Source organism: Montipora capricornis, chromosome 6, assembly GCF_036669925.1.
Source record: "Montipora capricornis isolate CH-2021 chromosome 6, ASM3666992v2, whole genome shotgun sequence".
NCBI classification, from domain to species: Eukaryota; Metazoa; Cnidaria; class Anthozoa; order Scleractinia; family Acroporidae; genus Montipora; species Montipora capricornis.
The window spans coordinates 36,940,261-36,954,156 of NC_090888.1; the positions used below are offsets into that span (position 1 = coordinate 36,940,261).

General features: G+C 42.1%; 1 protein-coding gene across 1 annotated transcript; it reads right to left on the reverse strand.

Annotated features, from left to right (window-relative positions):
- Positions 1-283: 283 nt before the first annotated feature.
- LOC138053827 (uncharacterized) lies at positions 284-1,288 on the reverse strand. The gene has a single exon (XM_068900374.1). It carries the CDS (start codon positions 1,286-1,288, stop codon positions 284-286), a length of 1,005 nt encoding a protein of 334 aa, XP_068756475.1.
- Positions 1,289-13,896: the final 12,608 nt, after the last annotated feature.

The following is a 13,896-nucleotide window of genomic DNA, read 5'->3' on the forward strand; positions in this document are numbered from 1 at the left end:
GTAAATACAACTTGATTTGGAAATATACCGGTATTTCATGATAATTTAAACAAAATTGTTTTGTACAAAAAGTAACATTTCATTCACTCATGGAAGGACCTCCATTCAAAGAAAGCCAAGTTCATTAGATAGCTTTTGTGGGGACTGTTCAATCTGAAATAGAAAATGCAATGTATTGCTCTTATGCCTTGAAATACACAACGATGTCATCTATGTACAGTGTAGTAGTAGTTTCCCATTTCATTGACATGTTAACAGTTCTCAAATGAACCTGCCCCAGTCTCTAAACTGAATATGTGGTCACCTTGGCATACTTGTAAATAAAAATATCAAACACAGAGTGGTGGAAGCAAATTGCACAATGCACAGCAGACACGAACAATATCATCAGCCAGGGGAAGCAGGGTAATAGGCAGTTCAACATAAATTGTGACATTCGCAATGTTTGATGTCTCTCTGACATTACGTGGTTGCATTTAATTTGCATAGATGATGCACAACTAGGTGGAATGCATAATGTTGCCATGTGCATCATCAAGTCCTCTCGGATTTTAAAACCTCTGTCTGCCATGACTTCATCGTAAGGTTCAATCATTTTTAAAAACCCACTATTCCTTACAATAAAAATATCAGATGCCCTGCCTCCATAACATGGTGAAACATATGAAGTTGCTCCATTTGGGGTGATGGCAACAAGGACTTTGAAAGTGTAGTGGTGCTTGTACTCACTCCATAGTGTTGCTGCCAGGTCAAGTCCACTTGGAGTTTCTGTGAAGCACTCAAAACAGTCAATTACACATCTTACTTTGGGATAAAGCTTTTTAAAACAGTATGGGAGGGTTTTCTTGATCTGTTGTCGACTAGGCCACACAATTAAAACGGAGAGTTCCTTGGACATGAGCTTAACCCAAGTTATAAAAACACTACTGACAGTGGAAGCTGACACATGGAACCTGAACCCCAAATCAAAAGTTAGAAGAGCTAGTCTTAGTTTCATAAGAGTCAGTAAAAACTCCTGTTCAAGTCGAAGCTTCCTCTCTGGCCCAGGTCTTCCTTTGAGATAGCCAGTTGCTAACTCAAAAGGAGAGGGAGGTTGAGACGATTCTTTTCTTGTTTGTTTTCCACCCCTCCAATATTGCATAAACCGAGCCTTTGGGCTCAAATAATCGAACAAGAACTCGAATGCTTTCGGTGATGGCAGACCTGTGTAGACTTTTACTTCCATTTCTCTTGTCAACTGTTCGAATTGCATTGGAACTGAAACGGAGTAATCTGCATCTGCTTCCATTTCTTCATCATCACTATCACTCTCCTCAGGATCCTGCTTTGACTACTTGGAGCTAGGGAAGAGGCTTCTTGCAGAACCAGTTTCTTGTAACTTGTTCGCTTTCCTTTTCTTGGGTGATTTTTTCTGCAGGTAATCCGAAAAAGTCATAAAAATAGACGGAAAATCCGTTTTAGGGTTTTCAGGAGTTCTTCGTCCACATGGGAAATGATTTGAACACACGAAAGTCCCACTAGCACCAGGGGAAGGATTGAAGGAATCACTTCGAGTCTTCGCCACTTGTTTTCGCCATATTTCGGCAAGTTTAGGGTCGGTTGGCCACTTGTGATATACTAAATTCTCCACATGTGATCTGACAAAAGCAAGTTCAGGATATCTTTTATCATTATCGCAAAAACCTACCGCACAACGAGCGTGTTTTGGCATGTTAACAGATTATTCAGCCGTGTCGCCATTTGCATTTCATGCTCGGCCGCGCGCTCGCCCCAGTAGTTTTGCAACCCCGGCAAAATGGCGGTGTTAACCTTGAAAAGGTCTATTCCATGTGCAAGTCAATCCACTGATTCAAGAACACGTTTGTGAATAGCACGCTTAAAGGGAAAAAAATATATTTCGTTTTAAAAGTTTAGTATCTTATCTAAAATTTCTAAAAAATCGTAAAGCAAGAGCGAAATGAGAACGATAATGTATTTTGAAATGAAAGAATATAATTTTCAAAGGTGTCATAATCATTTCCGACGTTTTCTGCATTTCCACAGTGTAGGGTAAGCATCAATGATTCCTTTTCCATTTTCTCTATGTTTTGCCCAAAAACATGCATGCTAATTTAATTATTTGGTACAGGATGTTTAGCGGTTTTTTTTCTTAAATAAATACTGGAAGTAAGTTTTTTGTTTACCTATTCGCGCCAGTCCCTTACAGAGTGAGTAGAAATAAGAGCCCCCAGATACCATCGGGGCCCACTTCACTAAAGACGCCTAGACGTGTAGATCAACTACGGCAGATGAACCTCAAGCGCCTTTGGACTTCAGCGATCCGATGTTGACCAACCGCTGTGCAGTTATAATCTCGTGTTCGTTTACCTTATGTCCTCCTGGACGGTTTCTCGCCTTGTTTCCCATATTTCTCGCTCCTATGGCGGGTTTTTTCCCTTCCCTACCCCCAAGAATTGTGCGCGTGTGTTCATGCAATGTTATTTTCCTGTTCAGTGGGTTATAGTACGTGATGTAGCCCGTAATTTCGGTTTGGCGGCGTGCTTGAACCTTCTCGCTCCCTTCCTTGCCCCTAGAATTTGTGCACTTGGGTTTATGCAGTTTTATATTGCTTGAGGAGTTTGTTGTACGTGCTGTGCCCCGTACATTTCGGTTTTTACGGCGTGCTTGACCCTTCCCTCTCCCTTCCTTGCCCCTAAGATGTGTGCACGTGAATTTTTGCAGTTTATATTGCTTGAGGAGTTTGTTGTACGTCCTGTGCCCCGTAAATTTTGGTTTTACGTCGTGCTTGAACCTTCCTTCTCCCTCCCTCTCCCTAGGAATTGTACACGTGAGTTTATGCAGTTTATCTTGCTTGAGGAGTTTGTGGTGCCCCGTAATTTTCGGTTTTATGGCGTGCTTGAACCTTCCCTTCCCTGTTTTTGATTTGGGCACGTGAGTTCATGTTATTTCATATTGCTTGTGGAGTTTGCTGTACGTCCTACGTCCCGTAAATTTTCGATTTTGGCTTGTTTTGATCTTGATTTCCCTCAGTATTTATGCACGCGTGTTTGTGAGATTTCATTTTGCTATTTGGAATTTATCCTTCGTGCTCAGTTCTGCAGCGTAATTTTCAGATTGCGTCGAGCCTTTATATTTTTTCCCCCAAATCTGTATGTAATTTTGTACTACTTGTGACGTATAGTTACGCGCTGTACTCTGAAAATTCCAGTTTTAAGATTCGTTTTCCTCAACAGTTGTGCTTGTGTTTATGCAATTTCATGTTGCTAATTGGAGTTGATTGTATGTGCTGTGTCATGCAAATTTCGGTTTTACGAATGGTTTCAGGATGATTATTCTACTGTTGTTACGGTTAGGTGCATTCTATTGTGTGCAGGTATGCTACTGTCCTTGTTTACAACTTTATTTTGGACAGCCGCCTTATAACGTGCGTTTTACCTTGTATCCTTCCTTATCATATTGCGACTTTAGGCGCGTACTCGTTATATTGTGTGTCTTCATTGTCAGATTCACCCTTTCTCACGCGGATTTCTCGCGTGTGCATGGATGGAATAAGTTTGTCTTAGTAAGCTATGTTGCGCTAATGTGTTTTCTTATTCCCCACGCTTATGGGTATAAATCTTTTCATTATTTGCTTGTCCTGGTCAGCTCTTTTTCAGCTATTTTCCGTTAACGGCGAGTCATGGTTTATGTTTTTCATTCATTATCGCTTATTTCTAAATTTTCCCGATGGCTGTCTGAAAGGGTGTCTAATGCCCTAGTCGGATTACTGACGCTCAGGCTGCTATTCCCTGGGTGGGTTTCTATGCTACTTTTTCAGTTTTTTTGCCACCCAAGGGTTGGCAGCCAGTCCCACGGTGTGTCTCATCTGCTTCCGTTGTTTGTAGGCTGACCCTGTCGCGAGTTTAGCCGCCAGGATTAAGTCCTTAGAAGATGCGGCTACGGCTGTGGATGTCCCTTCCCTTTTGACCAAAATAACACAGTATGGGTTTAGAAGAGAAGAGGACTTCGACAAGTACGAGGCTCTCAGATTGGCGGAACAGCTGGCCTCTGTGGCAAAGGTTTCGAGTCACGAGAAAGCCTCGACTTACGACGTCATAGCATACACCTTAAGAGAAAAGCTAGCAGTACCTAAAAAGCAGTTTAAAGCGTATTTTGTCGCATTGCTCGCTGACAAAGAGTATGCAAAGGTACGTCTAAGAAGCTGTTTCTAAGGTCGACAAGTCCTTCAAGACTACCCCCAGTCCTTCAACTCTGATTGGAGGGTCGTGTTGCTAGCGCGGTCAAATTCAAATGGACCAATCAGAGTTGAGGGTGAAACCAGCTTGTGACCGGCCGTTGTTGACTGCCCGGTCACAAGCCTCTGAGGAAAGCTGAAGAGGTGAATTTTAAGGCAAAGTTTTCGTTCTTCACGAGTCTTTCGGCCGCCGAAACACTCGTATTTGGAGTAAAATTTATTGGGCTTTATGGAACTGTTGTTTTTATTGCGATTCGGGACTTTTCCTGTTGAGGAGAAAACGATTTGTGGAGTGAGGTCTGGCCAGCAATGGATGAAGTGGTCGGCCTTCCCATTCTTTAAGTAACCGTTTCCGGATAACTTCACTAAACGTCGTCAGAATGGCTCTAAACTCGGCACAAGAGACAAGTTCGTCACACATTTGAGGTAGGTAAACTTTATTTCAAATGAGATAGTTATTTACACATTTTTTTTACGATCGGTGATTTTCCCATACAATTCTCTATATACACAAGCTGTCGCATACACCGCCTATTTTCAGCTTGGGGAGCCTGTTGTGGGTTCGGCTAGATGGCTCCAGTTTAGTACCTGAAGATGGACAACCCCTACCGTACAACTTGCATTTCCCGTGGGACTCGTTAGACCGGGCTATTGAGGGGGAAGCGTAGGTGGACGTTCACTCTCTTGCTCTTCCAGACCCTTCTAGTTTCATTGCAGGCCAGTTACATGCTCATCCTGGGGTATGGGATCGAATCGCAGAGTCATACTCCTACCCGTTTCGTTCTACAGTGCTGGACAGTCGATGTCCACGACTACTTTCGCCATTTTAAAGGGTCCTTTAACGGTGAAAGTTTCGACTCAGATTTACCTCCACCAAGAGTATTCGGAAACCATCCTTCTTGTGAACCTTTTGCAGAATTTATCTCACATTCTATCAAGCAACGCCTCGCAATGGGAGCCATCTCGGTGTGGGGGAGGGTTGGAGAGTAAGAATCTCCTCATCTGGTCATGCCCCTTACAGTGGAGCCCACAAAACCAAGGTTGTGCAATGATAATAGGTTTCTGAACTTATGGATGCAGGATCGACCATTCTCCCTTGATCATTTGTACCAGTTACCGTTGTATGTTGATAAGGACGCTTACCAGACCGTGTGCGATGACAAGTCGGGATATGACCACATTTTTTTGATAGATAGTAGTAGGACCTACTTTGGTTTCGAATGGGGAAGTTGGTTTTTCTCTAGTAACACAATCCCTTTTGGGTGAAGACTGTCGGCATTTGTGTATCACTCCACGGGCTTGCTTGTCAGTCATTTTTTCCTTTGATGACCGCCACACTGCACAGATTCGTCTGCCTTCATCATCCAGACTTGCGCTATCACTCGGACGTGGAGACGAGTTCAACCTGGTTTGTGCAAGAATAGCATGTTTTGTCGTTTGTTATACTCTAGTTCGATTAGGATACTGTATCGGACTCAGTAAATCAATTTTGGAGCCAAAAAAAGTTGTGCATACCTGGGTTTTGAGTGCGACTCGTCTGTTGGTGCCTTTCGCCTTCTTCCAGAGAAAAGGGAAAAGTTTGTGCGCCTGTTGGAATCTTTGTTGAGTTCCGAGAAAGTGTCGCTCACGGACTTGCAAAGGCCCTCGGGAAAGTGTATGTCTATGTCTTTGGCAGTCCCGGGTGCCAGACTGTATACAAATGAAATCAATATGGCTGTTTCAAGAGCATCGAAGTCGTCTCGCCCCGTGCTTATCACTGAGAGCGTAAGGCAGGAGATGGAACACTGGCTATTTCTGAAATCGTGGCCAGGTTTTCTCCCGTGGCGATCCAAAATCCATAACCAGTTGTTCTTTACACGGATGCGTCTTTTTTCGCTTGGGGGAGCGTCTTTGAGCCGTCTGGGATTCCTGTGGTGGTGTCAGATTATTGGCCGAATGATGTGTTAGCTTTTGATATCACTGTAAAAGAGGCGTTAGCCTTATCAAATGCGCTGGAATCGTTCAAGCTCTCTATAAAAGACTCCAGAGTAGATTTTTATGTTGATAGTTTGGCTTTGTTTCATTATTGGAATGGACAATCAGATAAGTCTCATGGTCTTGCCGAGGCCCTAAAGTCTATTTTCAAGACGACTCTGGAGTGCAACTGTGTTCTGCGACTATTTTACCGTCCTCTTCCAACCTGGCAGACAAACCGTCACGTTCTCTCACTATGTCGGATTCAAGTCTTTCGAAACGGTGCTGGGACAAAATCCAGGATGCATTTGGGGGTGAAATGGGACACTCAGTTGATCTCATGGCTCTTAGATCCAATGGGGTGTCTGACAGAAGTGGTAAACCCTTACCTTTCTTTTCTCCTTGGCCATCTCCTGAATGCGTGGGTGTAAACCTTTTCGCTTAATTCTCGGGTCACCATTGGCCAGATTTGTTCCGAAATCCTTACGTCTTCCCTCCAATCTGCCTTATACCCAATGCGTTAAAATTGCTCCGTTCGGCACGTCTCACGTTTACTTTGGTCGTACCTGACGTGCAGCCACGAAGATTCTGGTGGTCTCTTCTCCCGCACAAAAGCTCTTCTAGCTTGCGTCTTGGCCTTAAAGGTGAAAAGGATATCATCCGGTTCCCTTCCAAGAATGGCTATGTTGAGTCTAGTACGCTCCCGTGGGATCTGTGGGCGTTTCGTGTAGAATATGCGCCATGTTACTCTCTATGACTGTCTTCTAAAATATCGTTATTAAACCGATTTTTTGCTCACTTGATTGGTATTTTTCCTTTCTATGTTTTCATTTTTGTTTATTTTTGGGTTTGGTTTGGGTCCTGTAATGGCCGTTCTATTCGTTTTAGGATCTCCCGCCTGTACCACGTCTTTTCATCCCAGCTGTGAAATGTCCGGAATGCTATTATCCCAATGACCATGATTTTAGATTTTGCCAAAGATGTGGGTTTCAACGGGCTCTAGCTCAACCAACTCTTTCACGTTTAGCGGTTTCTCCGAACCTCGCTGAATTAGATACTCTCTGGACCACCTCCACTCTCTATCCCTTTCGTCAGTTTATTCTCGGCAGAAGGAATCGGTAAAAACTGAGTTACAGTGTTTCCTAGGTTCACTCCCGGGTAGTAGGGCGCTGCTTGTTGCTTCCCCAAAGGATATTTGTTATTTTTTAGCCTGGAAAGACAAGGGAGGAAAGACCCAGGTACATGCGTCTAACTGTTTATACCTTGGTAAACATGGTTCTCATAAGTGCGGTTGTCCCACTCGCCTGTCTCACCGAACGGTGGATACCTTGATTGGAAAATTAAGGACAGTTTTCAAGGAGGTGGGGAGAGATGGTGATTGGAACTTAGCATTTGGAGTTGGAAATCCTGCTGCCTCGAATGAAGTAAAGTGTTACCTGAAGGCCGTTACATCAGAGCAGTTGCAGGCGGCTGTTACGCCCAAACAAGCTACCTCTTTATTTGTCAAAACGCTATCTGCTTTGTCAACCCACATCACGTCTAAGATGCTCGAACCTTGTATTTCGGCCGCTTCGCTGTTCCTTTTAGCCAGAGACGACGCATTTTTTAAATGTTTATTTTTTAGCGGACACCGCACTAACGACCTAACTTTAGTTAAAGTCTCAAGAAGTGTTACGTCTTCCCAACGATCAGGGTTTCTTGTTTAACCATATTTGGGGAAAGACTCTTCGTGATTGTACAACAAATGTCTTCGCAATCCGTCGACATAAGGATGTCTCGCTGTGTCCTATCGCTGCAGTAGAACGCTATTTTTCGGTTTCTTCAACATTGGGTGTTGACTTTGCTACGGGATTTTTGTTTCGCCCTTTAACCCAACGTCACATGGTTGAAGCAGTTGTCTACTGGGGCCCTGCAATCTCGCCTGAAGCTATATCTGGAGAATGCTGGGATTTATAATGGAGAATCTCTCCATAGTTTTCGGTCTGGAATAGCGATCACCTTGGCCTTATCGGGAAGCCAACTTTCGGATGTGATGGAACACTTCGGTTGGCGTCAAACGTCTACGGCGAGTCATTACATGAAAGTGGCACAGGTTCGTCGGCCAGGAAGCCCATCGGAGCTTCTTTCTCGTTCAAATGTGGACACTGACTTGCGCACTGAATCCTACATTGAACTTAACAGACTCTCGCGATTTACCAAGCCCTTTCCCGGGGGTTCCAATTCTTAGTTTTGGCGTTAGGTTCTAGAGTTAAGTATTGCGATGTATAGTTTCTTAGAGTTGTGTTGGGAATGTGATTAAATAAACTTACACGTCGGGGCGTGGTAGGCTGGCCATCTCTTATTAAGCGAGCGTGAAAGGGACTGTCGTGAAAAGTATACTATTCGCCAGTCCCTTACAGAGCGAGTATAAATAAGAGCCCCCGGATACCATCGGGGCCCATTGCTTGTCATCAAACCCTGCCGCGCTTGTTCTCCCTCCCACCCTCACCCGGGTGATAAAGTGTCACTTCCGATTTAACAAGCGTGGTAGGCTGGCCATCTCTTATTAAGCGAGCGTGAAAGGGACTGTCGCGAAAAGTATACTATTTATCAGAGATTTTACGGCCGCCATTACTTGATGTTCCTGGAGGCCTGGTTGCGTATCGCAGGTAGTGACGTCAGAGGATTAACACGAACTCTTCACATGGCTAGTTCCATATGGAAATTGTTGCTTGACATTTCTTTTTTGCAATTAGTTGGTCGATTTCATACACCGTGATCTGCTGAGTCGAACTAAAAAAATGCTCTACAGTCGCTGTTCAGTGCAATTCTGCAGGGATCGCAGCCCTCCGACCGGAGCCTTGCAGGATCAGTGGTTTTGATTTGTTCTTACCCACCGCAAAAAATTTCCATCGCGAGGCAATTTTGTTGTTTGTTCGGTAAAGTTTACAGAAGACTGCTTTTGAGAGGGTCTTTTACGTTGAAGGATCCAAATGGACATTTCTTCCTCTTGCTGTTCCGACTATGAAAATAGTGTATCACGTTTTCGTGGGGTTTCTGGCACTTGTTTCCGCAGGCTGAATTTCTCTACCTAAGCCCATTATTCAATAAAGCGCGCATGACTATAGCTACATACAGTACATGAAATACGAAAGGAAACAGATATCAATAAGAAATGAACATGTAGGCTTTATTTTTAGGTTAGTAGTTTGCATAGGTGGCCATTATTATGGTTGTTGGTGTTGTTGGTCAGTTTTGCGGGTCACTTGTGTCTGAAGGGTTACTTGTTTATATGCCAAGTTGGACTTTTAGAGATGAAAAACTGGTGACTTCAGCCTATTACATTACCAAAAGCTGTCGGCATTGTGGTCAACGTAAAAAGAATGGCATATCATAGAAATCAAAACCAAATTACGTTAAATGAAACATTATTGCAGACCTTAATTCGCTATTTTCGAATGCCCCATAATACACTTTTTGCACCCAAATTTTGCATAAACTATTGTTTATTATTGCAAATGAGAAAAAAAAACACCCTACATGATCACACAGATAATGAGACAAGGAAAGAATCATTACTCAGCATTTACAAGAAAAGCTAATTTGACCAATCAAAAAAATATTATGAAGAGGCTATGACTTTTATCCAAGTAATAAAAACAAACAAACAAAATAAACACAGTAGAAGTGGATATCTTATTATAGAATCTTGATGTTTAGGCAGATTTCACTTCCACCCAACCCAATCTTTTCAATTACATAGCCATTAGATTGAAAAAAAGCCTTAAAGTGGAACCTCATCTTATGTCCACCTCATTAATAAAAACAGTCTCTGTGATACAGCAGCCACCTTGATTAGTATGATGTCAGTAAGACAAACGATACCAAGTTGATTAGACTACTCCATTAATAGTCAGCTTATCCTTCATCGCCAACCGGTGACTATTAGGGTTCCACCGTCTTTGACACTCACATAAAAAGTATGTAACATGTTTATGATGAAAATAAAAATGACTTCAGATAATATTCAGTTGGCCAGCTAGTCTTAGCTACATTGTTCTGCTGTGTTATATTACAAATTGGCCGTTAGAATTACCTTGCTTAAAAAAATCCTGTATATAAGAGAAATAATTATGTATCTCTTTCCAGAATGAAGCTTTTGAGCACTCAAAAACTTAGAATCAATTCTTTCGGCTGGCAAAAATGCTGCTGGCCCTCCATGCTGAAACTCTCTTGCATGCCAACCTGACAGAAGATTTCCAAAATCAAGGTTGTCCTCTGAGAAAACGTAAGCCATTTCACAACAGCAAAAACATCAATCTTGTGTTTCCCCTTGATTTCCTCACTGTGTGAAATGAAGTAGCGTAGAATGCCTGGCCTCATCAGTCCAGGATTAACTTCTCCGCTTCCACCGCACCATGAAGCAGGTATGCGAGCATATGGACAGAGTCTGGAAACTGCCATGGACTCATATTTCTCAACACAAACTGTTAATGCCACATATGTCTTGTACAGGGAAGACAGCGATAGCTGTGTAACTGCAGGATGCAAAGTTTGGTACACTGTATGAAGTGCCTGAACTTCATCTTGGTCGAGAGGAACAAGTATGAAAGAACGTTGAAGAGAAACTGTTGTTAAATCCACTCATACAGATTATTTAACCAAGTAAACAAACAGATGAGGCCATCATCAGTTGTGGTAGTGTAACCGTATCAAGGTCAGATCCACCATCAGCAGACAACTTTACGTTAACCAGTACAATCTGATCAAAAGCCTTATTTATGAATCCAAAATGACCTTCTACTCCTCGGTCATAGAAGAAAAGAAGTATAATGAAGCGACTCTGTTTAATGCTGTTGACAAAATGTTAACCGGCAAGGCACCCAGAAAATTACCTCAGTACGACAATGCTGTTGAGCTCGCAAATAAACTTGCCGACTTCTTCTTGCAAAAGGTGGGAACAATCAGGAAGGGCCTTAATTCCCCAGATTTTAATCCTGACGATGAACAAGTTGTATGCCCGGCTGTAAATGAACTACACTTTCCTTGTCCAACATCGGTGAATGAACTATCAACTCTTTTTGTTAATTCCTGTGCTAAATCATGCATATTAGATCCACTACCAGGCAGCGTCATGAAAGCCTGTATCAACACCCTTCTCCCTACCATTGTGAGGATAGTGAATCTGTCATTTTCTGAGGTGCGTTTGCCCGAAATCCTTAAACAGTCAGCGATGGAAACAAGGATGAAGAAACCTCTGCTTGATAATGAACAGCTTTCGAACTACAGACCTATTTCTAACCTAAGATTTATCGCTAAGGCTGTTGAGAAGATTGTTGCTGATAGACTGAACCGCCATCTTGTCAACAACAATCTACATGAGCCCTTGCAGTCAGCTTACAAGTCAGGTCATAGCACAGAAACTGCATTGCTAAAAGTTCAAAACGACACTCTCTGCAGATTAGACAAAAAGAACTGCGTCATTCTTTTGCTACTGGAAATGTCAGCTGCATTTGACACAGTCGACCATCAAATACTCCTTAAACGCCACGATATATTGTATTATTTCTATGCTGATGACAACAAGATTTATGTGTCCTTCCACCGGTCACGTCCTGGTGAACCCAAATATTCCAAGTCTAAGGTGGAAACGTGTATCCTCAATAACGACAAAACTGAGCTCTTGGTGCTGCACGTCCGTCATTGTCCTCCTCCGTAGCTAAGTTCCATTTACGCAGGCAGTGAATTAATTTCAGCTACTGATTCGGCTAAAAACATCGGCGTTTAATTTTGATAACACCCTGTCAATGAAGAAGCATGTGACCTCCCTTTGCAAAACAGCTTTTTATCATCTTCGCAACTTGGCCACTATTAGCATTCTCTTATCTGGCCTCCCTCAGTTTCTGATGCAAAAGCTCCAATATGTTCTAAATGCTGCTGCCCGTCTACTCACGTACTCAAATAAATACGACCACATTTCCCCGATTTTGAAAGGTCTACATTGGTTGCCTGTCAAGTCAAGGATTGATTGAGTTCAAGATTTTGATCTTGACTTTTAAAGCGTATCACTTGTTAGTAGATCCTATGTATAATCTTGAGTCTTATGGAAAGCGTGCCTTTTCACCCATTGCTCCCTTACTCTGGAACAATTTACGAGATGGAATACGATCTACAACATGCTTAAGTTCTTTTAAGAGAAGAGTTAAGACGTTTTTTTTGAGACTATGATGTAATTTCTACATATTTTAGTAGCCTTGTTAAGCGCTATTGATTAATTAGTAGAAATGGCGCTATAGAAGTTTTGATTATTATTGATTATCTCTAGAACTGGATTCAAGCTGTGCCGTGCGATTGAATAGGAAGAAGTCTTTATATTTTTCTGGTAGGCTATATTATTTGAATTTTAACTGTCTTGTTGTTGGTCTGGTAAGATCCAAGGATGTCATTGTATCGCTCAAAACTGATTAGCCAAAACCCATGAATGATGCTGTAATTTTCAACACATTCTTTCAGGTGCAGATGAAGAGGTAAATTCGTGGATATGGCCAGTTTTCCATTTAGATCTGGTATTCTTTGAGAAAGTCCAACAGTTTGCAATCTGTTAACATGAAATCTGTTTTTGTGACCCAGGGTTTGCAGAGAAGATGACAGGCTAGAACGAACGATTGCCAGTAATGAAGATGTTGCTCTGGAAGCACACCCACTAAAGAATACATTGAAACTGAAAAGAACTTTTTTTCTTCCATTGCGCAGCATTGTATCCACCATAATGAGACTTGATATTTCCAGGTAATCTTCCAATGTTTGACAATGTGGAAATTTCATTTATCCTGGTTTGAATAATGTCCAATCCTTCCTTTGTGATGAAATCATTTTGAATCCATTTTTTGCTGTTCCAAGAAACAAGTTGTGCATTGGATCAATAACACACATCTTTATACTTGCATAATAAGGCAGGTCTAATAATACGGTGTATGACACACCGTTTGCTAGACAAAACTGTTCCCTACCCGTTAAATAAGATTTAAACCAAGCTAAGGTCGGACCTTGAACTCTATAATACTTCAACGTTTTTAATAAGAGATCCGTGGTCAACAGTGCAAAGGCCTTCTTTAAATCGAGGAATTTGACACCGCTAACCATTCCTCTATGTTGAAACACCAATGATTTTAGTCATGTCGAGGAGAGCAGTCACCGTTGAATGAAGTGATCTAAACCCAGACGGACGAGGCTCAATGATCTTATTGCCTATATAATATGCGTACATTTGCTCGTACACAAGTATTTCAAAAACACGAGCTATGGTTGGTAGTACTGATATCGGTCACCATTCTTAAATAAAGGGAAGATCTTAGCAGTTTTCCAATCAGTGGGAAAAGTATTCGACTCGATAGAGAAATTGAAAAAGTCAGCCAAGGCCTGAGAAATTGCAGGAGCCGCAAGCTTTAGCAAGTTGCTAAATATTTTGTCGTGGACAGTTGCCTTCGCGATATTTACTTCTGTTATTTTTATTAAAATATCCGAGGATTTGACCTTTTTAGAAAGAAGTTTGGAGTTGATCCCTTTCAGAATATCCAATGGATCCACTGTGTTACCCATAGTAGGAATTTCTGAGGCAAGTCTAGGACCAACATTGGCGAAATGATTATTTAAGCACTCGGCAATTCTCTCGGAATCAAAAAAGGACCCAAGATCTGTCTTCAAGTCATTGATCTGTGTACTATCTGATT

Excerpts from the sequence above, each read along its gene's own strand:
- LOC138053827 (XM_068900374.1), bottom strand. The coding sequence starts at position 1,288 with ATGGAAGCAGATGCAGATTACTCCGTTTCAGTTCCAATGCAATTCGAA.